General features: G+C 39.0%; 1 protein-coding gene across 2 annotated transcripts; it reads right to left on the bottom strand.

The window, feature by feature from the left end:
• Nucleotides 1–179: 179 nt before the first annotated feature.
• On the bottom strand, nt 180–23,776 carry rgl1 (ral guanine nucleotide dissociation stimulator-like 1). 2 transcript variants are annotated; one of them, XM_079468286.1, is made up of 18 exons: nt 12,348–12,623; nt 9,683–9,793; nt 7,551–7,759; nt 6,676–6,750; nt 6,122–6,315; nt 5,887–6,011; nt 5,379–5,594; nt 5,007–5,110; nt 4,816–4,900; nt 4,598–4,687; nt 4,388–4,474; nt 4,128–4,160; nt 3,752–3,873; nt 3,568–3,657; nt 3,290–3,464; nt 2,964–3,215; nt 2,467–2,581; nt 180–2,324 (listed from the first exon to the last, which is right to left on the bottom strand). In XM_079468286.1, exons 1-18 carry the CDS (start codon nt 12,390–12,392, stop codon nt 2,137–2,139), a joined length of 2,316 nt encoding a protein of 771 aa, XP_079324412.1. In that variant the 5' UTR covers nt 12,393–12,623; the 3' UTR covers nt 180–2,136. The 2 variants fall into 2 exon arrangements, with proteins under 2 accessions (XP_079324412.1, XP_079324411.1); XM_079468285.1 differs by lacking the exon at nt 12,348–12,623 and adding an exon at nt 23,271–23,776 and having other exon boundaries at nt 229–2,324.
• Nucleotides 23,777–24,651: the final 875 nt, after the last annotated feature.

Genomic DNA, 24,651 nt, shown 5'->3' with positions numbered 1-24,651 from the left:
TGTATTTTGTAAATGTCAGGTTTATTTATAAAGCACAAGTGTTTATGTCTTCGTAGACTAACACTTGAAATGACAATGACCACCAAATATTTCATTTAATCCGGATGACAGTAGCTGCTATGTGAACTACTGACCTCAGGAGAATAAGTTTACAAAGCAGTTTGAATAAACGAATGAATGAATCACTTACTTTTATGGGTAAAAAGCACATATCAGTCAATGACCATACTACATTTCAGGGTTTCCATTTAATGAAAATTAATAATTCAATTACAAAACACGTTAATGATAATAATTTATTCACTAACTCACGTTATATAGACAATTATTTGGTAGTAAAGAAATATTCAAAATAAAGAACTGAGAAAATTCACAAGTGCTGAGTAAATCTGAACCAAGACAAATTAGCAAAACAAACACTGCCGTCCGTCTTCTTTTAAGACTTTACATTCTTAGTTTTTTTAACTGCTAATGTCATTGAAGCTTTGTATGTTCAATGCAACTAGCAAGAGAGAACAAACAGAAAAATAGAGCAAATTTGGCACTTGGTGTCTGTTGACAAATTACAAGCCTCAAAGTCAATGACCACAGGATGTGTAAAAATAAACACAGTTAGAAACTAACAAGTACGAAACAACAGACTAGGAGGTTTTATGGTCTAATGGCATTATGTAAAGATCAAATCAGATTAAGGCAAGAAATCCATTGGCATTTTGAAATGTCTAAAACTGATCAGTGTTAATATGCCTGAGTGAAAGACAATTAGTTTTAGTGTAAAACATATTTTTGTACAGGCCGCCACCTAAGTGATATTTATTAGGTGCACAAGAGTAACATCTCAAAGGCGTTGGATAATGTTTCACATGGTGAACTGTACGTGAATTATTGTGCTCGTGAAAGTGAAAATGCCTGACCGGTTGTAATACTCGCTTTACAATCACACACTCATATTTCACAGCGTTTTAAATTTTCTCTTTTAGTTTTACATAGCAAAGTCTTTTAAAACTTCCAAAATCATTTTCTAATACAAATCATATTTCTTCAGCTCTTACAAAAACATACATACAAAAAGGAAACAGAAAGAAAATATATAATTAATATAGTGTTGCTTGAAGACAGAATGAAGGAAGGAAGGCTACAACAGAGGACAAAGTATACTTTCAAGACACACCGCCTGACTCCGCCCAACCCTCAGCAAGTGCCACTGTATAAGAGAGGAAGGCAGCTCAATCCGGGTTTCAGAAACAAAACCCATCCTATCGGTGTATCACACCTTAAAGACACAACATTGATCCAATCAAAGTAAAGGCAATTCCACAGACTTGATAAAACCAAGCAGGAACCAATCAGAACACATTTTCTGCATTCGTCACGCAGCTCACAATATGAGAAACTCAGTAATAGATATAAAATTCTTAGAATAGACAGGAAAAGTTAGGCAGCTGAAATTGAGTATTAGGCCACAGACTTCATAAACCTTATGGTTCATCATAGCTGTGCATCATTCATAATACCTAGAGGAAACAGTTCCTCTTTTCTAAAATTTGGCCTTAGCACTGTTGATGTATCAATAAAGAATCCTATAAAACTAATTCTATGTTTTGCAAAGCCACAATCTTGACTGACAGCAGCCAGTCTTAGCACTTTAAGTCTAAGGTTGCAGTCCACGTTGTTCACACGGTGCACAAAGGGACACTGAAAGAAAACACTGACATCACAGCTCCTGCAATCACCTTCAATACTGATGCAAGTAATTTCATTCCCTTCCCAGAGTTCCTTCGTTTTCTCTCAGATTCTGCTGAAACTGAGCAGCTCTCTTGGCTGGGAAGAGATAATGTGCTCTTATGCAAAATACTGACAAGAAGCAGGAGACTTTCCTGCACATGTGCAAAATATCCATCAAAGTGGAGGGTGGGACACGTCTGTTCCAATAAAATGTTTTAGACAAGGGAGGGGGAGGCACATGCTGTATTCTGACTGTATTACTCCAAAAGGCAGAATGGAAGAACATGGTATGCCTTCAATCAGAAATGTTTTTTTTGTTAACAATACTGCCCCCCCTTGCAATAGTCTGTAAAGCCAATTTTCAAGGTCTCCACCCTCTGTAGTCCCTCTTGTCCCATCCAAGGTCAGAGGTCACAGCGTGACCTTGCTAAGTCTAACAGACAAACTGGAGGGCTGCTGAGTGTGCGGTAGAGTGGAGCTGCAACGACTGCGCAGCTGTACTGGCCTCCCTTCAGACCCACGCAGACGCAACAAGAAGTCAAAGTTTGCCGAGGTGCTCATGGCATAAAACACGTTGGCGTTGTCAGGGATAACCAATTCTAAACACAGAAAACATAACAGGATTGTGAATGTGAGGTCTGCATTACAAACAAAAACAACAGACAGAATATTTCAGTCCTTAATTCATCAAACTATTATTTTTGTATTTTTAAAGTAGAACAGAAAGATTTAAAATAATACCTCTTTCGTCAGAAATGACCTGCACAAGCTCATAGTCTGTAGCCTGCATGCCTTCCAAGTTGTGTTTGGCCATGGCTCGACAGATCACAGCCGGAGTTTTGTCCTGACTTGTCAGCTGCGCAGAAATGCAAAATTCAGACAAACATTTAGAGCTGCCCATTGTGATTGGAGACGTATTTGAGATTTAAAAAGCAGCTTCATATTTTTTTCCTGTGTGAATTTACTTTAGTAATTTATTGACAGTACATTCTTTCACTGCATTAAATTATAAATATTTACTACCGGTTTGTATAGATTATGTGCACCACTATAATATTTGCAAATCATATTTCACTGAAGTTAACAAATCTAATTTAACATTTTAATTTACCGCCTTCTATGACCCAATGCAATACTGCTACAGGCCACGGGGGGACCGTGGTAAACAGTTTTGGAAGAACTGAATTTCTGGATGCACTGCTAAACGTACATTAATGATTTTAAAACTCCCCACTAACCAAGATGCTCTTGTAGAGGTTTCCGTTGCCCTGCTCCAGGCTCACTCTGATGATACAAGCGTCCTGAGCTTGTGTGTTATAAGCGGGTGAGAAACTGGGCGAGGTTGGAGTCATGGGCGTCAGGGAGACGGAACGCCGGTGGGTGCAGGGAGGCCCCGGCAGTGTCGGGGACGCCAGAGATATGGAAGCACTGGCTGAGGAAGACGAGGTGTCCATGGAGTGCAATGAGGTACAGGAGGAAGACTCGGATAGCTACGGTAAATATAGCTATGAATTATTTTGTTGAAGTACTTTGAGATTTTTGGCATTATATAAGATCCAAGTACCTTCTTCAGATGAGTATCTATAGAGTGTGTAGGTGTCATGCCCTCGCCCTCTGAAGGGCTGGAGTCGCTGGAAGACACACTGACTGAGTCCATGCTCTCCCCTGAGCTGCCTGTAGGGGGCGACCGAGGACTTTCTCTCATGGGAGAGTTTGAGGCATCAGTACCTAAAAAGAGTCTAATGTAGGACAAAGACAGAGCAAAAAATAAACCTTGATTGACATTAATTAAAATAGCTTTTGTTTTTTTATTGGGCTTCATATGATTTTGGGTTGACTCACAAGCTCAGTCTCTTCACCATACTCTTGCGTGGTTTAGGTGATGTTGGGCTGTTGTTTTCTAAGCCTTCAATCTCACAGGACAGAGCATAGCTGCAAGACATTAATATTGAGACCAAAACAGATATCAATATGAGAAATAATATGAACATAAAATATAAAGTATACAGTGATAGACAGTGTTTACCTCTCCTCCTCGGTGACCAGAGGTTGTCCTTTAAACCAGCGTAAAAATGAGGGGTCAGGGGTGAGACAGTAACTGTTACACGCTGACTGCAGAAGCTTAATCTGAGCGATCACCTCAAACTCCTGAGAGATAAAGAAAGAGATTGTATTCATCGCTCACATGGCTCTTAATAGCTACAGAGCAAGAGGCGAAATAAAATCCCCACACTTGTTGTGAAAAAGAAAAGCCATGTTAGAGACAAATCATTTAAAAACATTGTTTTATTTTATGAATTGCAGTGTGATTCCTCTGTATGATATGGTTTAAAAAGTAGACAAGGACTGACACAAAAAGGTGATTCAAATAAATAACAAATAGTGAGGAAATGTGTACTCACTCTGCGTCGCTTCTCAAAATTAATCAGTCCTCCCTACAAAACACAGAAATGCACTTTAGCCCAAATCTTCCTTTATTTTGTTATGAAAAGTCTTCCAAGTTCTTGCGAAACAATCCACAGGAAGGTCACATAATAAACCTTGGAAACAAATACCTCAGCACCCTGGCAGTGCTAAGTCATTAATGCCACAAGAGATAATTCGCTTCGGGGTTGCTCTCTCAACATTTCTTTGGTAATGAAAATGGAGAATACAGTCGTACCTCCACTTGGTCAGGCAGTGCTGTATCAAGCATCGTCAGATCTGTGAGAAAGGTACCCAGGTATGGGATCGTGCCCTGCATTGCACCCTGTACACAAAAAGTGAACTCATGACTGTTTTTTCTACTTAAAGTAGCCGCTAATAAAAATATGTAATTATTTAGAATGTTGACAATATGAATACATATGGATAGTAGTTTTAGCTAACTAACCATTTCTTTCTGTAACTGTAGTCTCTTCTGTGACCGTTTCTGATGGTCTTTGGCACAGCTGTCTAAACTGGCGAATTTTGAAGTGCCCTCCTGAAAAGATGAGACAGATATAATTGTCAGATATCGTTTCAGTTAATAGTGCCTGCTAACTAACTAAACAATGCTTGATAACTAAAGCTAAGAATGAGAAGTGGGTGCGTGTGTGTTTGCCGGCTCACCCTCATCAGCAGCTCTCGGCTGGTAAGGTAATTATTGTGATCAGAGAAAATATCGGACAGCTCCTCGAACATCTGCATGCTGTCTCTAACAAACAGTCAGAGGAAATAGTATTTACAGCATTATATCTTGAATGCAAAAACATTCTAATATACATGAGAATAAAAATCTATAGTCGATTGACAGAACATACTTGTAAACACAGGCCCATGTTCTCTTCAGTCTGTAGATAGGATTAGACTGAAGAGCTGACACAATGGCTCTCAGAGACGAGAAGTTCTTACGAATGCGACACTCCTGAGCACATAAAGATGTTTTAGCTAGTTTTATCTATCAGAAATTATTTGGAAAGCTGGATTCGGTTTCATTGGCATATTTTTGTCTGCTTTGGTTGATCTAGTTCCAGACAACACAAAGCATTGCTTAAATGCCTAAAGTGAAAGTGAATCTAAAATCCTTTTTGGACGGACATCAGACTTTTTCTGTGCCACAAAAGCCCAAATATGTTTAGACACTAGCCTCAAAATAACGTGTCCATGCAACTGCGGATGTGTGCATGAAGCACCTGTGCAATGTCGATCCAGCGCTGGATGATGCGGGCACGCAGGTGTGGCCGTATCTGCCGTTGCCGGAGTATAGTGCTGACCACGCACGCTGTCACCGCATTAAACTGAGTGATGGTGGCACGAATGGTGGGCGCGCAATGTTTACAATCCTTCTTATCACGCTGAGACCAGACAGAACCCAAACAGTGATGAGGAACCATCTTCTTAAATAACAGCTGTGAAAGGAAGGACACATTGTTGAGAAAAATATGCTTTTACCAACAAAATAACTAAAGCTACTGCTTACTATTATGATTATTATTTAACTCCAAAATATTTCCTTTATATTATTTCTGCTTGATTGACATTAAACACTGTTGGTAAGTTGAAAATGACTATTCTTAAAAGCATTTTGCCAATTCTTTAAAAATATTGTGCGTGCATATTAAATTAATTATATATTGGATGGAAAATGAAAATTTTGTGGCAAATCTATGTATATAGTTTCATGTTTGTGCCATCGCTTACCGCATCCATGTAGGTCAGCTGCTCTGCTACGAGGTCGACCTCGAAGGACAGGAAGTCCTCCTGCACTTCAATCTCCACTTCCTCCTCTTCCCCCAGGCAGAAAGGATTGTTGCCGAGGAAGCCTCCTGTAACAATCCAACATCAGATGTTTTTGTAAGCACAGGAAGACAGAACAAACATGAACAGAAATAGAGACACAGATTAAGTAAATTCACAGTGACCGAAAAAGACCTACCATCCGATTCATTCTCCAGGCTGGCCTGAACTTGTAATTGCTCTAGCAGACTCTGAGCCCGACGCATTGGCTCTGAGCCCGGCATGGCCTTCTGCAGGAAACCCAGCACACGGTGCAGGCTTGGATATGACGGAGGTTCCTGGAAGTCCTCTGGACACTGATCCAACCAAGCTCTGAGGATAGACGCTAAAGCACTGAGAAAAAAGGTGAAAACACACAAACTAGTGAAAAACAGGACATATGATAGTGAGCAATGTAAGCATTAATGAAAACCAAATGAAGCATGTAGGCTTTATACTAAAACAAAAATAAAAGTAAAATACACTTCCACGATGCCAAACTGATGATAATGATACTGCCAGTGAGGGAATCCCTAGTTTTGCAATGTTGCGATTTATGAAGAAACCAAACATTTTTAGTTCCCTTTTTAACGTTTCTTCTGAACTTCAACAGTCATCATTTAAGCTGTCATGGAAATGAAACAACAAAAACAAGTTCTGTTGGAAAGTTATTGTAGATAGAGCAAAGATAACCGGAATAGAGACTAAACTCACGTTCTCACAGCGCCTCTGCTCTCTCCTGCCCGGCACTGGTTACTTTCCACCTCAAAATCCTCAAAACTGCCATACCTGTGAAAGAGTAAGGAGACCTGCCTGTAAACATGCTGACAGAGGAGAAACCACAGCAAATACTTAAAGGAACCAAACACTAAACTATTGTTTTCAAAAGGATTTTTGTTTATTTTCCAGTAAAAATAGCAAAAAAGAATCAAGATTCAGGGAGCATAAGACTTTCCGAAATAAAATTAAATACGAAATATGAAAAAATCTTGAATTAAGCTTTACCTTTTTATTAAGTACCTTATTCAAGTAGATTTTTTCTACAGTACCTCATTGACCGACTTGTTTTTAGCATAAACTCACTTAATTCTCAGGTCTTTGAAAAGTTTTGAATGTATTTCAATATGGCGTTTAGGGTGGTTGCTTACCGACCACTTACTGGTTGCTTTATGGAATAGTTCACCCAAAAATTTAAATTCTATCATCATTTATTCACCCTCATGTTGTTCAAAACCTGTATATGACTCTTTCATCTGTGGAACATATTTTGAGAAATGTCTCAGTAGTTTTATCTCCATACAATGGAAGTCAATAGGGACCATTGTTGTTTGGGCACCAACATTTTTCAAAATATTTTCTTTTGTGTTCTGCTGAAGAACGAAAGTCATAAAGGTTTGGAATGACATGAGAGGGAGTAAATTATGACAATTTCCATTTTTGGGTGAACCATCGCTTTAAGTGAAATCTCAAACCTTATCAACCACTATATTCATTTTAGCTCAAATATGTACAGTAACACAAATAAAGAGCAAACAATTAAGCTAAAAGTCTTCACTTTCAACTCAGATAAATTTCCCACAAACACACACCTCCCCAACAACAGCTCCAGCACCCCCTGAGTTGTTGCGAAGGCCCTGTACGTAGAGAGAAAGATGCTGGTGTAGGTCAGGTCATTATCACCGAAAGCTGTGAGTAATGTTTCCACCAAGCGTTCCAGCGTCCCTGCCCGGATACTCCTAATCTTACATGTCTCCAACTGACTCACTGTGTGACCCGGGGGCAATCGGTCGCCTTCCGCCTGATAGGGAACAACAAGACAAAAACAGAGATTATATAAAGTAGTTTAGCTTTTAAATTTTAAGTATGCGTCCTACTATCGGCATGTGGATTCAGCTTGCAGAGAAACATTGGGGGAAAAGTTGAAATAAACAGGGAAAGGAAAAGAATGAGAACTTGGTACGGCTAGCACGCTTCAACAGGAAACCCTACAATCTGCTTTTAATCAGAGAAGCCCTCCTCCTCCCTCTCCCAAACATGCCGGGAAGTCAGCAGACTTTTTAATAATGCTTCATTAGGTGAAAAAGTTCAACATTTGTTTAGAAAACGTTAGACACGGACGGTGGATGGGTGCATTTTTTGGAAGAGCAAAACAACAAGCTAAACAAATCACATGTAAAGAGATTGAGATGTGGTCGACAAAACTAGTTCATGCAATAAACACTGTCACCGGGGTTCTAGAAGATGTTGGAAGACATGTGCTTTCTTTAAATTGCAATGTTCAATTTCTGTGTTTTTTAAATTAGCATTATCTCAACCAATCACATTTCTAAAATGACTATATTAAATTAAACTGTTAACTGTTTTAACTTCACACCCATTCATTGCTGTATGACAATAACCTTACAGCCTGGATTGTTATGCTTCAGGCTGGAAATAATATCAGCTGACGAGGGCATTGTTTTCTGATGTTGATTCAGAAGGGTGTTGACATTATAGAAAAGGTTATTAAAACGTTAAAGCTACAGTATTAACAGCAGAAAATTGGAACAGTCATATCAGCGTGCCATCATGAGCATAACCTCGAAACTCATGCAAGTTTAGCATTTACATTAAAGTTTAACCCGAAATAAAAATTCTGTCATCATTTAGGCTACTTATTCCATTCTTAGAGGCCGTTTAAACAAGACCATTTTTAACTGAAAACACACAAAACAATATGCGTTTTGGCTGTCCGTTTACATGGAAACTGTGTTTTAGGGGACTGAAAACAAGTCTTAAAGTGCAACTTTTTGAAAACGCCGGCATTCTCATTTCCATGTAAACTGCAAGACAAACTTTCTGAAAACGATGATGTCACAGGCATTCGTATTACAAGCTCACACACATGAGTATAGCCAAAACAATATGGCTGCCTCCCGTACTGTGAGCTCTCGCTGCTCGACTATACATTAACGTTTCTCCAGCAAAATGAGGATTTGCTGCACCAATAAGACTAGCGGAGACACACTATTTACATTCACAAACTTTAAACACATTTACGTTGACCAACGGTATCAAAAAGCACTTTTGGCTTATAACTGTGCATGTGCCAAGCCACGTCCTGTGCAAAACAACATCACTATCCACTGGCCTGGCGTGCATACTACAGCATTTGTTTTCCTTGATCCGCGTAAATGCAGACCGTTTTGATAACGCTGTCGTGTGTACGTGAATTCTTTCAAAAACGCAAAGGAAAAACTTCTCAACATGTAAACGTGGCCATAACATGTCTGACTTTCTTTTTTCTGCAGAACAAAAAAGAACATATTTCGAAAGAAGGTCAGTGCCCCAACAACACTGGGATCCCAACAACTTCGGCTGTATGGACACAAAACCTCAATTTCTCAAAATATCTTCATTAGTGTTCCACAGAAGAAAGAGTTACATGAGGGTGAATAAATTATGACAGAATTTTCACTTCTGGGTGAACTATCCCTTTAACAGAGCTGTTATTTTACCAAAATAACAACTATATATGATGTTTTTTCATTAAATGTTAGAATAAATCCACGACGGTAATTAACAGACACTATAAAACTATGACGAAAATACTTCCGTAGACCATAAAAATCTGTACAGGGTCACCTCTAATATGCCCGACTGTCTGACTGCCCCAGCATGGGCAACCATCGTGTTTCTTTAAATAAATGTGGAAGTGCATTCAGATCAAAGGCCTCCTCACCCCCAGCCATCTTGCGCCTTTGTTTGCCGCCTGCTGGATTTGGACCCTCTTCAGTGTCACGTTGTATATGGCCCCTTCCTCGACCTCCTCCCCCCAGTCCTGCACAGAGCTCTGTGAAAAGGGAGGACATAATTAATGTTACACCACTGAAAAACAGCAAGCAACATATCTCAGTTGGGGCTTTAAATGCATATTTAGTCCCTTATTCTTATCGACCAAGTTTCACACAAAGAAATGGAGACTTGGAGAGTATTCAAATCAGTTTAAAATATTGTAGACTCAAACTGTTTATACACAGAGTATCTCACCACATGATAGCTGCCATGTCTCATCTCATTAACTTTCGGACACTTTCACATCACTAGGTGTTAGTCCAAGACGATTGCTAAATTAGTATTATTTAGTGCAAATAAGAAAAAACGGAGTGCACCTTTAAAGTTTATGATCAAAACTAAGCACTAATTTAGAGAAAAGAGGCCAGGAAAGAGAGGAGAGAGGGAGAAAAGATGAGATCAGAGCTGGCAAGAGGTTTTCAAACAATGAGGCTAAGAGCTTTTACAGATTCTCAGTCAAGGACTTTATACTTTAGGAACCAAACTCCGTAAAAGTCTGTAAACATGCTGTATATCCATACACAAACATGTGCACTCTCTATCACACAAACTCACTCACACAAATACAAACAGTACAATGAGATGACCAGCATTGAGTGTCTGGGTGAGTGCAGCCTTTCAGCCTCTGCACAGCCTAACATTCACATTAAACTGTCGGGAATGATGAACGGCCACATCAATATATTCTGCCTTCCGCAGTCAATATCAATAAAGTAGAGTTGTGTAACATTCTGTGATATATGTGTACCTGCATAGTCTCTCATCTCCCAAACGCTTTCTCTACAGTGCAAAGAACCTTTTAAAAATGCTATATTTATATGTACACATTTTATGAAAACAACACATTTTGGGGAGGCTTCCTGGATCTGGCAATTTTCTAAAAATATATTTTTAAAGCTGTAATCGTAAAGTGTTGTCTCTCTATCACCATCTCTGATTAAAACATGAAATTACAGGTTACTTGACATATTAGGTTGAAGTCAAGTTACGTTGAATGGACATTTTCTGCAAAATCCGACCAAGACCTTAATTTATGAATTAATATTGTAATCTTTTGTTTGGACTTACTTACTGAACACTCATTTTCTATGCTTTTTGTTCATTATTACCCCGAAAGAACTTTAAAATATGTCAAAGAATATTTTGTGGGCCTGTCCTTATATAGCCAATTGTTTAAAAGAGTCTTTGGTTTATTGAGAAAGTCAGCAGACTTTACCACAACTATGATCAACAAGACTAATGTGTATATCGGGCGAGACTTAAACAAACGGTTAATGCTGTTATACGTCCATCAAGAGTATCTAGCTCTCTTAGATACAAAGAAGAATTTCTGCATCTTAGACTACTTGGTTACAAAGTAAAAAAAAGCAACTATCAATTGTAACTACATTTTTGCTAAGCTTTTGAAAGTTCTGTTTTCTTTCAATGTCATTAGATTTGAGAGTAAAAACACTGTTCTATGAAATCATTTCAACACTGCGACATAGCCATACAACGTCTGCATTTTTACGGGCCTAAAAAAGTAACAGTCCCTGGAATGAAGTAGATCAGTCTGTCTACTTCCCGGCCGTTTCCTGTACAGTGCGTTCAGATAAATACTGGATGAGTCATGCAGTCCACACTCAAAAACAATGGTAGGAGGTCTTCGCGCTCGCTGCCTGGACCCTGCTGATTCCACAGTCTATGCACTGTGCAGTCCCTTTGTACTGGAAGAAATGTTTTCCTAAGCGTCTTTTAAAGACTGCTCAGCGAAACAGGCAGATACAAGAGGGTGGGGCAATATAAAAGGAAAAAAATACTTTTTTCAGAAAAATGTCTGAATAAAAAAATGTTGGGGAATTCTTGCCGTTTTGCCATACGCGATGCATCAGACCATTTTCAAGTTAATTTGTGGTTGAATGACATTTTATCCTTTGTGACCTTTAAAATATGTCACATATTTACACTATAAGGCCAATACGAGAAGAAAAGTTCATTGAAAAACTAAGTTGTGGAACATCTAAGGCCTTTTCAAAGCCTCACAACAAACAATGAAGGGATGCATCATCTGCTGGATGCTGAACGTGTTATCAATTTATCATCCCAAACAGGGACCCTCTCCCCCTGCTGCCTCCATACAAAAACAACAAAATCCCAGACCCCGTGAGAAACAATGCCGCGCGGAAAACAATAACAACAAGTGTATTTAAGCCAATCTGTCCGCTTTGTTTTCGTCTGCAGACCAAGCGCCTGGAGGCTGTTCACACTCACAGTACAACTCACGTTAAAGTTGTTATTTCAAGACCGAGAAACTAACGGGATCGCATCATCTGCCGCCTACGTGGAGTCTTTTGGATCCAAAGTCGTGCGCGGATGATAAACATACGAGCACGATACATTTTATTGCTCATGCAATCTAAAACATGATTTATATTCCCCACGACCTCCTCCCCACGCTCTTTATCCTTCACCCTAGGCGCTCGCTCTCCCACCCTCGACTTCTTCCCCCCTAGAAGCTCAAACCGCAAAATCAACAGTGTGCGGAGGAGGCAACGGGAACCGCAACTTCTTACCATTTTAGCTTTCCAAGCGAATCTCATGGTGAGGGCCTCTCTCATCGTCCGGCGGAGGCATCAGAAAACATTTGAAGTCCGGAGAGAAAGGGAAATTGTAAGTTTATCGGCCGATTGAAAGCAGCGCTATCCTGGGTGAATTGTCCTCTTTCAGAGCGCTCGCGTATAGATGCACAGAAATCTCTGGAGTCTTTGGGATCTCTCTCTCTCTCTCTCTCTCTCTCTCTCCCTCCCTCTGCAGTCCACCCCCGCCTAGTGAATGACACAACTCCGCCCACTGCACACTGTCCCACGTTGTGTTAAAAGCGTATTTGTTACGGAATGTATAAAAAATAACAATACATCGCAAAATAAAAATTGTCTATCACAGATTTTGATTTTCTGTCGTCATACTAGCCTATGTGATTACGTTTTTTCTTAAAGTCATGGGATGGCATAAAACACTGTAGATCCAGAACGATCAAGTGGAAGATTATTATTATTATTATATTAAAAGTAATTTTATTATTTAGTCATTTTATTATTTATTATAGAATTCATTATCACTTAACAATGTTTGTACAAATGTACAGGATTTTAAGGCTTCATTTGGTCACCCTGAGTCACAAAATAGTTTTTTGAGTAGAAAACAACTTCAAAAAGAACCATAAAGGTATGCTTATATGAAAATTATATTTGTTGGATTATATGTCTTGATTTTCTTACATTAGCCAACAAAAAATCCCCAAATGTGATTTTTGGCACTGTTGCTACAGATCTAAGTTGATTAAAAAATGCCATAAATGTACTGACACTTTGTTTAAGTGCTAATACCATATAAATATGAAACTGTCCCAGGCTTAGACATTTCTTTACCTACATTAAACAAATAAAAAGTTGTTATCAATTGTTGTCATAATTTCCTTAACTATCCAAAGAATTCAGACACAGCCATGCCAGCTTAAGGTCAGAGGGCAGGGCAAGGCCTTCTGGTGAGGTAACATGACTGAACTCAGAGACAATATAAGGAAGGTTGACGCTGTAGTTGATTGTTTGGGTGAGGGGATTTTTCCTCATGTCCCTCACGTGCAGGCCGTCTGGTTTTTCATTTGTTTGAACCGAGGAACCCAATGGAGACAAAGTAGAATGAGCAAGTGTGACGTAGGCCCTCGCACCCTCACTTTCTCTCACACACACATAAATACATTCACTATAAGACTCTATTCCTCAAGCTACACGTAAGCTTTCTAAAGAGCAATTGATATTATTCATGTGTTATCATTCACTCAGCCACATTTTGGAGCACAAAGGAAAACAATTCTACGCCTCGGAAAAGGACCAGTGGTGAGATGGTATGAAGTTTTTAAGGCCAGTTTTTTAAAACAGACAGATTCAGTAACCATTTCCCTAATACAAAAACACAAAACTGTTGTTAATAAAAAAAAGTTTATAATAAAGTGGATTCTCAGTTCGGATGACACAGAGATCACAGGCTTGATTCTGGGTATGGCCTGCTTCATGTACTTAACAGAGATAACCTCTCACCATTGTGCATTTGAATAGGGGATTTAACCCTGTGTGCCCCCGGGGGACTTTCCCAAGCCAATGAGTGTACTGTATAGTAGCCTATCCAAGTGCATTAACTTAAATGTACAAAACCAAAATATTTGCACAGTGTTGGATTTGAGCACAGGTTGCCACAAACTGCAAGTTGTCTTACGTATGTCTTCTGATTTCATTTGATGTTAGAATGTTAAACTGCAGGACAGTAACACTGTTTGCTCATTTTTCACGTGCAACATCACAAAATATTTCAATAAACATTTCAAAATATTTTAAATATGTGACCCTGTCTGTGAAATCCATGCTAAAGTCTTAATCTATTTATGGGATGAGGAGTTAGTCATAGCCAAAAAATTACAAAAGTAGGTGTGTTTATAACTATCATATATGATAGATTTTGGTATACTGCATCAAAAGTTTTATTATTAATACTGAAATGAATGATTGTTTTCAAAACATGACTGTTGGCCAAACAGTTCATCTCACCTCCAAAACTCACTCAGACCAACAAAACACTTCATATACGTCTCAAAATAAACTCATTGTAACATAACACTCGCAACAATTCTCATTCAGAAAACATACATTTCATCCATAACACGCTGACCTGAAAAATACTTACAACAGGGAGTTTGAATGAATCAGTATTTTATATAGAATAACCACCTTTCACTTTCTTGAATGTACTATAACATTTTTTATCTGGAATGCTGCAATTTGAATATAGTACCAACAATTACAGTCAACTGTGAAAAAATATGGGGGAATCCTGAAATTCCAGGGTCACTATGATACGTGTAGATGTTCGTTTATTGTAAATAACTGTGAGGATTAAGTCTAACACTCTCTCTCTCTCTCTCTCTCTCTCTCTCTCTCTCTCTCTCTCTCTCTCTCTCTCTCTCTCTCTCTCTCCCTCTCCCTCTCCCTCTCCCTCTCCCTCTCCCTCTCCCTCTCCCTTTCCACAAGTTCTCATCAACATCACATCTGATGTCTTCTCTGGCAATGCATCTTGAAAAATACACTGTTAATATCTAATCCAACGCTGGCAGTCTTCAGGAGAAATATCTTCACAATCACAGTAAAGTCATCTAGTCATGAAAATGGGGGTCATAAAACTTTCAGGAAAAATAATTTCTTCTGCTTATGTACTCTAAAATAAAATATATAATATACATTATATACGTACCATTTGTTTTAAAATAATTACTGCAGAAATGCATGAAATGTGACATCATTCTGTTTGAATGTGTTTTTAACTTTTTTGAAAGCAGTGTGTTAGCATTTGAAAGATGTGTTGAAAATATATAGTGTTTTACAGGTTGTAGAGTATTTGTGAATTTTGAAAAATGTGGTCACTGAATGCATTTAATCTGAAAGCAATGAAAAATTATTCACAGTTTGGACTGCACAGACTTTTGTTTTGCTTGTTAGCATGTGAAAAAAAACTGTAAATCTTGAATTATCATTAATAAGGCATTTAGTCAAGGTCTGTGCTTAATGTCTTAGAAACCAAAACCAAGGTTGTACTAAACGTGTTTGTGTTTATTCACCTAGGAGTACCCTGACGACCTATCACATGACTCCGTCAAACCCCTCTACATCACCCTCAACGTCACACACCATCACTACAGTCAGTTCAACAGAGTGACGCGTGTTTAAGCAGGGATCCCTGCCTTCCCACAGAGCAGTATGTTGTCTGATAAAAAAAAGCCAGGCCAGCAAGGGCAATGGGGCTCTCGGGGGAAACCCTTGTTCTCCTGGAACCACTCCAGTTCCCAGGCTGGTCTGACCGGGTGTCCTCTGCTCGGCTGGTCCCCAGGGACTCTGGTAAGCGTGGAGGAGCAGTGGGAGAGGTTCTGACCTCCAGTCCCCCCTCCAGGGACAGCTGCTTGCTCTCAAAAGGGAGTGATGTCATCACAGTGCACGACAACAAGGCCTGACAAATGGCGGACGTTTGGACTGGACGCGGCTGACGCACACACACACCTCTGATCTCACATGTAACTATAGCCCCCAGGGATTAGGTAGAGAGAGTGTGTTTCTGAGTCATGAGAGTAACTTCATCAGGGATGTTAATCTTTAAAGGAAACACATGATTAAATAAAATGCATAATGTAATATTCATGACTTGAGGATAGCTGTCTGGTTAAGGTCCTTATATTATAGTTTGCAATGTAACCTGCTAATTTAACCGTTTTATCTTTTGACACACATAAAACTTTACAGAGGGGTTGTGGATATCTGTCCTGTCGACACCAAGTTATCTCACCACTGGAGACATGCTGAGTCTAAGCCTCCCCAGAGTACAATCCCAGTCTCCAACCAGTCTCTCCTCCTGTGGTCGACTGACACACAAACACACACACGTAAACACACAGGGCCTGTGAAGCTACGGAGTACATCGGCATGAGTAACCAGAGCACTGTTATTGCACCACTGTGGGGGAAAAAACACAAATTCCAGGAAATCTCCCACTTCCTGCTTAAACCTCCCAACTCCAAAGCCTGGAGTCATCGTACCTGACCGACGAGGCAGCTATCATGCATCTAAACAACCAAACACACATACAAAAAAGATAAAGGAGAAAATCCCAGACTAGGTCATGTGTATGGGAAGATACAGTATACGATCAGATTCTGGACAGCTGTGTTGGGCTAGCGTCAGATGGAGAAATATGAGCAGACAGAGCTGACGCAGACAGAGAGTGTTAGATCAGAGTTTTGGAGCTAGAGGGCGCTGGGAGTTTTAATGCTGTTATTTCTGTCAATGGATTTGGGGGAAGGTTGAGCTCTGCTTTGAGATTTTGCTGATAAATAGATCTGGAAACACGGATTCACAATTCTCTAGAATCTATGATTTTTGTGTTGCCATAACATTGCAGGAACAACAGAGTGAAACATGTTTTTCTTTAATACCACAAAAGATCTCACAAGAAATAATAATAGTCCAACACCGAACAAAGTCCCCCCCCAAAAAACTATACTCTATGAATATTACTGCATGTGTTATGCATAGAAAAACTGCATGACCTTCGATATTTGAAGGATACAATCAGAGCTAATTACCCAAAAATACTAAATCCCACAATGCAACATGCTTGATCTGAGCTTTTACTGTAACAGTAATGAATGGACTAAAAGTAAGTTTCTTTTTTTGATGATTGACAAGGAGTTTCACACAAATGGTTAACAATGCAAGATCAGGAAAACATAAAAAAACATGTTAAATTCTTGATTCCTGTAAGTGGGCTTACGATTAAATGAGATCATGTGAAATAAATTCAGCATATGCGTATTATTTTGCATACTGTTTATAAAAAATAACAGACAGTGTTCATTTATATTGTGCAATATGCATGCAGTCTTGGGGGGGGTGTCTGTGCGTCCGTCTGTGTGCGTGTCTGTGTGGGTTGGTGCGTGTGCATGTTGTGTATGTGTAGTGTTTTGTGTGTGGGTGTGTTGGAATCGGTGTGTGTGTCTGTCTTCTGTGTTTTCACCTTTTTTGTTTTTATAACCATGTTTTACTTATAGTCAATATGTTTTTGGTACAGCTGATTTGTAACAATGAAAATTGTAAAAAGCGCTATATAAATAAAGTTGACTTGACTAATATTCCATTCCTATATATATATATATATATATATATATATATATATATATATATATATATATACACACAATACAAACACATGATAAAAGTATATACATTTATTTCTTCACTTTTTCTTGTATTTTCTGTTTTTTTGCACACACAAATCTGTACATTTCAATGTCACAATGACATGAACTAAAATCAAGGCTGTTTTGGCGACTAAAGAAGAAATGAAAATCCTTGATCGCCTCGTTTCAAATAAAAGAAAACCGAAACAAAACAAAGAAAGTGACAAGTTCCCCACTGAGCCCCATCAAAAGCACAGACTACATGTATGCCACAGTGGAAACTCTGTTGTTGTGAAATATGTGGTAGATACACCTGTTAGCATCCGCAAACGACTGGAACAGTCAAGAACTCTCACTAATACTCACTTCCCAGAACTTCACCGTCATTCCTGACTGGTCCGTGTGTGTGTGAGAGAGAGAGAGAGAGTGAGTGTGTGTGTTTATGTTCTTGATGTCTTTGTTTTTATACGTGACCCAGTAGAGGGCAATGTGAAATAATTTTGCTTAGAGTTGCAACTTCAAGACAGGAAAATAAACTGTAATGTTATTGCTAAGAGTTTTATTGCGGCGTTATGATCATGATTGAAGCCAGCTGGAGTGTTTTATCTAGTGTCCAAAAACATGTCATCATGTGCTTGGTACAATAACCGTCACAATATAGAGGGGTGATGAGGAAGGAGAACCCAAGCGCAGGACACCGTGTGCAAAAACTCAAAACTTGAATGAACAAAAACAAAGGAGCAAAGATGGCTAAAACAGAACTGAACAGTACTAATGATAAAATCAAAGACTTCCCGAAAGGGGGCAAAAGAAAGAATCATGATCACTAAATTAAAACTTCACAAGACTTAGACAAGGATAGAAACCACGAGCATGACGACACACCGTATTGCTACGCATACTATAATGAAAACACAGCAACTAAAACGAATCAGCACAGGAGAGAAAACAAGAGGGCATAGGGAGACTGACAAAGGACAATTAACAAGACAGCTGTGGGGAATAAAACACTAAAGGGAAGCTAACAAGAGAACGAGAGGGTGGGGCTAAAGACAAGACCGGAGAGAAAGCACATTATGTCATGATTCGACAATAATGTGTTTCTCTCCACACAAAACGTGGTACCTTCATGATCCAAGACTAGAAAAATCTGACAAGATGTGGCAGAACCATGACAATAACACCATCTTGTAAGTTTTTGTTCTGTCTCATTTAATGGTCTCCTCCCCCGTACACCTGTAATTTGTCATTCTATGTGTTGTTCTTTAGTTTATTATACTATTACTATTTAAGCTTGTTTCATATGTTTCTTTGAAACAGCTGGGCCATCTGGTCACTTTGTAGAAATACGCCTAGCCCATGTGCAATATGACAAACAAGTAAAAAATGTCATACACTTTAACCAGACAGCTGGCTCAGCAGTCCCTTAAAATGAATGAACTTGTATCCCTGTGTTTTCAGAGGACTTTGCCTGCCTTGTGTTTTCAGGACATTGTAAATCATTTTACAAGTCATTGCAACTTACTGTTTTAAATCTTGCCAAGTGGTCAAGTTAAAATTGCTTTACTTATTTTGATGGCATGTAGTTGTGTAAAAACTTGTTAAAATAGAAAGTTCTTGACTTGTAAAGCCAAATTGATTGTATTAGAAATATGTTAAGAAATATAAGAAATAAGTAGACCTAGTGTAATGAAGTTGTGGCACATTAACTCAACAGTCAACATGACAAGTATTATAATCATTGAAGTCTGGTTTCAATATGTCTGGGTTAAAGACAGAACAAATCCTGGGCTATTGTAGTTGTGTGTGACATGTTATCGACGTGTTGTTAATCTTCCCTTTTTTATTTGATAAATATAAAATATATTTTAATAAGCCACTGGTCAGTCAGGCTTGGATGTTCAATTTAATCAAACCTATACTTACCACCTATACCACTATATCCGTAAACAGAGAGATGGGCACCCTGAAAGACAGACGTTTTCCCCACGGTTAGGGATTGATAGATGGATAAACTTCAGTTTCAGACAGTGAAGTGACTGATGAGATGGTAAAATCACTTCCCGGGCCAGAATTTGTCTGCCTAAGCTCTCACTTTCTTTTCTACTCATTTCTCTTTTCCTCCTCTCCGGCCTCACTGAGGAAGCATTAAGCCGGACCACATGACTGAGATCAGACTAACTGTGGGGGAAGACTTAAGAGTTTTGTCTTCGTTCTAAATTTAAACACTTGTTAATGCACTAAATTGAAATAAAGAGAAAGTGAGAGAACTTTGTAATGAGTTATTTTTGCTCTGTGAAGCTGAACACACATACCTGTCATCTACCACAGCTAAAATGATTTACAAACCTCCCATAATGTGGGTTTTCCTTAACTATAATGATTTAGATCTCATCTACGCAATGTTTTCATTCTAAGAAAACAAAATTTACTACATGCAAACCTAACCCCCATAGTTCATATTGCTGAATTTAAAATAACATACAATTTAATTGATTTATTATGTTTTTAAAGTCGAGGAAATACAAATGAAATAACTTCAGACTTCAAAATGCTTTAAGTATATATTTTTATGGCAATGCCAAACATAACCACACACAATCTCAGATTGTTCTCGCTTGTTTCTCACACCATTGTTTTCATCCAATCCATACAAGGATAGAGCGGTAGGTTTGATTCTCAGGCAATACAAACATTGTTGCATTATTGTATACTTTCAATGCACTGTAACTTGCTGTGGATCAGCCAAATACATAATGTAAATGTATAACTGTCTGCTTGATGCATGTGGGTAATTAACTTTCCGCCCCAGCTGACAGATTTTTCCCCTTTTGGACTTTAGCCTGAACCATAATTTCAATGAGAATGACTTTAGGTTTATTAACTTGTGCTATAGTGATACACTAAACCCACAGTGGAAATTTAATAGTACAGCTATACAGACTATGGTAGCATCATAGTAAATTCTCCTCTTTTTTAAAACACTCAAAAGCATAAGAAAATATTTGATTCTTAACTGCTTGCTTGATTTGTCAAACATCCACCTGAAGAGTCTCTTTTTATAGTTTAAACTTTAAATGATATCAGAGTAAAAGCAAAACATGACTAATCCACTTCTACCAGATGAGGACCAGCTAATATTTCCAAAGCACTGACCACTAGGCCATGGCTCTTACCTCTTATGCACCCTCGACAGCGCTTCATTCATGACTATAGTGCTGGTGTACGCTCTGACAGGTCATGTGCAGGTTTTACCAGTTCAGAAGAGTTGCATTACAAACATGAATCCCTAAACTACTAGATTTATTTTCCACTCGGTCACGCGTGACTCACTTAACTCAAGAAAGGAAACATCGTCTAGCAACCATCAGTGTCACTTCCAACGAACATCTGCCACTGGTGCTGAAGGCTAATTGCGAAACGGGAAGTCATGCAAAAATGCAGAATACTAAGCTTGCGATTCCTATATTCAGCATAATTCCAGACACGCGCTTGCGGTTGATGCAAAGCAATCTAAATGGGCAATGGCACTGACCCGTGGTGACTTCCCCAAGAGTATGTGTACAACACGACTGTGCCATATGGACAGAATATGTGAGTGCATTGACCCTGGTCCTTGATCACTTGACTACAAAGGTTTGTCTTCATTGCTGCGACAAGCAGAAAATCAGCAGCTACATCAGCGTTTATGGCTGGTGGCGTGCGCAGGGAGCGCCCAGAGCGACTTGACCCATCTGGCGTGAACTTTGGTCACCATCCTCATCATTAAGGCCACGAAAACAAAGCCATGTATGAAGATTAAAGCCCAATTACATTTTAACAAGACGTTTTGTCACTCTGCTGAAGGAGAGATAGTTGAAGCAGTGGTGTGCGTACTGTTGTTGTAAATTCTTTACGTTACATAAACTCTCTTGTTTCTAAGTGAGCGATGAAGTGGTTTCCATTCCAGAACCAATATGGAGGGGAAAGGATGGAAAATGGGCACCTGAAAAGTTTTTTCCCACTTATGAAAATGTATTTTTATTTTACTGCTTTCTTGTTTCTAAAAATGCTTAATAAATGCAAATTCAATGCAGAACAATCCGTGGGACACAAAGCTTATTGGTGTTAGCCTCTACTGCATGTGGGCCCACTTGAATTTTCTGCGTGTTTGCTGCTTGTCAATGAATGTGTTTGAATGGATGCGAGTGTGTGAACTAAGCATGTGTATGGAATTGGAATCTATGGGTGAGCGTGAGGTAGAAAGACTCTCGATAGCCTCACTGTCAGAAGAACAATACACTTTTGGAGGAACAATACTCGGAAACTCTCTAGTGTGAGAGCAAGGGTCTTGAGCCCGGATGTCGGATAAGAAGGATGGATCTCTCTCTCTCTGCCTGTAATGTACTGCTAATTTATCATCTTACAAACCTTATGAACCAAAGGCTTTTGCTTAGATATACGTTTTGATTGGCAAATATATATATAGCTCTGGGGTCATCGTGCTGAGTTATAAGCAAATTCTGGCTACTTTATAAAAGATGAAACAATTCTGTTTTGTTTAAGATTGCTGAGTTCATCTTTTAAACTTTGGACAATACAAATAATAAGGAATGAGTAGTCCAAATTTCTGTATTGTAAATGTGCAAATCTGCTATGTAGATTCACATATTTACAAACCTTTAAAATTAGCCATGTGTAACATGTTGTTAAACATTCACCCCCACTGCCTGACCTCCAGTCATCATTGTTTAATACCATTTTATCACTTGTTTCTAATCTGTGCCTTCAGAGAATATGTTATGATGCTAAGACTCTTTCTGTGTAATACAATGATGCTGTTTCCCTGAATTGAATCATTACATGCTCGTAAGCGCCGCTCAGCAGCGGTCAGCACCACTGTGTGACTTTTGAAAAAGTGCTGACAGAGAGAGAGCTTTTCCCGCTCTGAACCCCCTCCACACACACAAACACTGCCACAAAACACACAACCACACACCTCATCCTCTTAACAAACCCTGCTGGTCAATGTATAGGTGGCCAAATGAATCTAGGGGTTTTCACAGGGCTAATCCTCACTGTTGTTTTCTACTGTTCCCTGGTGATTTAACTTTCCTGAATGGATTGACTCACTGTATATTTTTACACACACAATGACCACATATGAAAGACAAAATGTTAACATCATTTACAGCATATCACTGTATAGACAATGCACAAATAACTTTATGAATGTACAATATTTTACAAAGGAGCTCAGATTTATCAGGTTTCCCGCTTTTGGGTACAAACTTGTCCCCTAAATATGTAGACCAACACTCGCTAAATTTACCCTTACAGACACCTTACAATTTAAATACAGATATATTTTTGAATAAAATACGTGGGACTACTTATAAAGTAAACTTGTCTCAATAACACATTTGTGAGCACATTTTTAAACTACGCCAACTTTCAGACACTTCTGTGTGTACAATTTATTTCTTCTGCAAACATAATAAAATGTTCTGACCAAAATCCACACAAAAAAAGAGCTGCAAATCAGGCACTTTTACACAAAGCAAGACCACAAAAAACGAATCTCATCACTTAAACTAAAACCAAACCCGAGTATAACAAAATGCAGCTTAGTAATTCACTTATTAATTCATCTTCACGCACACACCAACATTCACAAATTTATAAGAAACCATCAAATAAGCACTATATGACATGGAACACAGAGTGACGGTTGATGACTGACCCAGTGTCGAGGGCTGCTCTCAGGTGAACATGGCTGATACCTCTGCAGGGCCACTCCTCCATCCTCATCCAGGTACTGCGGGATGGGCGGCCAGGGAAGCAGCGATGCCAGCGGGTAGTGAGAGATCATGATGCCTGTGCAGGTTGCTCACACATGCTCAAGCTGGTCAGAAGGGCTGAAGAGACCCGGTGCTCCTGTGATTAAAAGTATGATGTCCGTATTGAGGGTTTCGTTCCGCTTTGTGTCGAGTCACAAATTTGTGAAAAAAAGTGCCGATCCTGTGTTTTTTAAATGTCTGTATCTCAGGAAGGCAATTGCAGTCCGAGTTTTATAATATTTTTCTGCAAGCTCGTTCTTGCCCTTGTTGAGGTGAAACAGTCCAACAGATCTGTTTAGACTCCCACAATTATGGCTTCCCGACACGTATATACAATGTATTTTTCTTTAGTCAAAGCCGAGAGGAGGTGCTCTGGCCACATTGCTGAGTAAAGTCTATTGTAATTCTCTCTTTCTCTTTCTCTGTCTTGGTCTTTCTGAAAGTAGGAGGAGAGGTGAGCGATAAGCCCTCCCTCTGCACTAATGCCCAGATAGAGAAGAGAGAGAGACAGGAAAATAAATCAAGGGATGTTGTAGGAGGTCCCTTGCTAAAGGAATAGTTCACCCGAATATCCTTCCAAACCCTAATGTTGTTACAGGTTTAATCACAAAATCGCACAATTCAACATTTTGTATTAAGGCTTTTGAGCCATTAGCAGAAAATGTATTAGAAAACATGTTTTTTATTCAAAAGCCAGAACAGCTGTTGAGAGAGCGTTGGAAGAGGACCTGACTGAGACACGAGTCATGTACAGTTATCCTAGTTATGCAGTAGCTGTTGGTAATGGAACTTTCCTGTTAACCAATAATTCAGCAATGTGGCTTTTGATACAAAGACCAAAGACAAGTGCACACAGTTTGAACAGGAATGTAAGTTAAAAGATTTAAGATTGAGGATAACCACGAGCATTGACCACTGCAACAGACCACCTTATCAGCCACCTGTGAACTTTACATTGTTGTCAGTAAATGTTGAAAACAGACATACTGATACAGAAACACACTATATTGACACTTAAGTGTGCTGAAGCGAACCTGGGACAGTTAATAAAACACAGAGTTTAGAATTTCCGATTGTTGCAAAATTGCCTCCGGCAGATATGTGAATCAGTTACATTATACAACACAACAGCAACATCCGGAGAACATGTCTAGAAGCTTTAAACAGAACACACGAGATATCCAATAAAAAGTGATATTCAAGGTTAATAAAACTTCAGCTGTGTTAAAAGCGCACGTGTGCAAAACATTTTTAGCTGACATGTCTGGAAATGTACTACAGGCA

This window comes from Barbatula barbatula, assembly GCF_947034865.1.
Source record: "Barbatula barbatula genome assembly, chromosome: 11".
In the NCBI taxonomy this organism is placed as follows: Eukaryota; Metazoa; Chordata; class Actinopteri; order Cypriniformes; family Nemacheilidae; genus Barbatula; species Barbatula barbatula.
The sequence above is the reverse complement of the archived record's forward strand: the minus strand, read 5'-3'. Positions and strand labels throughout refer to the sequence as shown.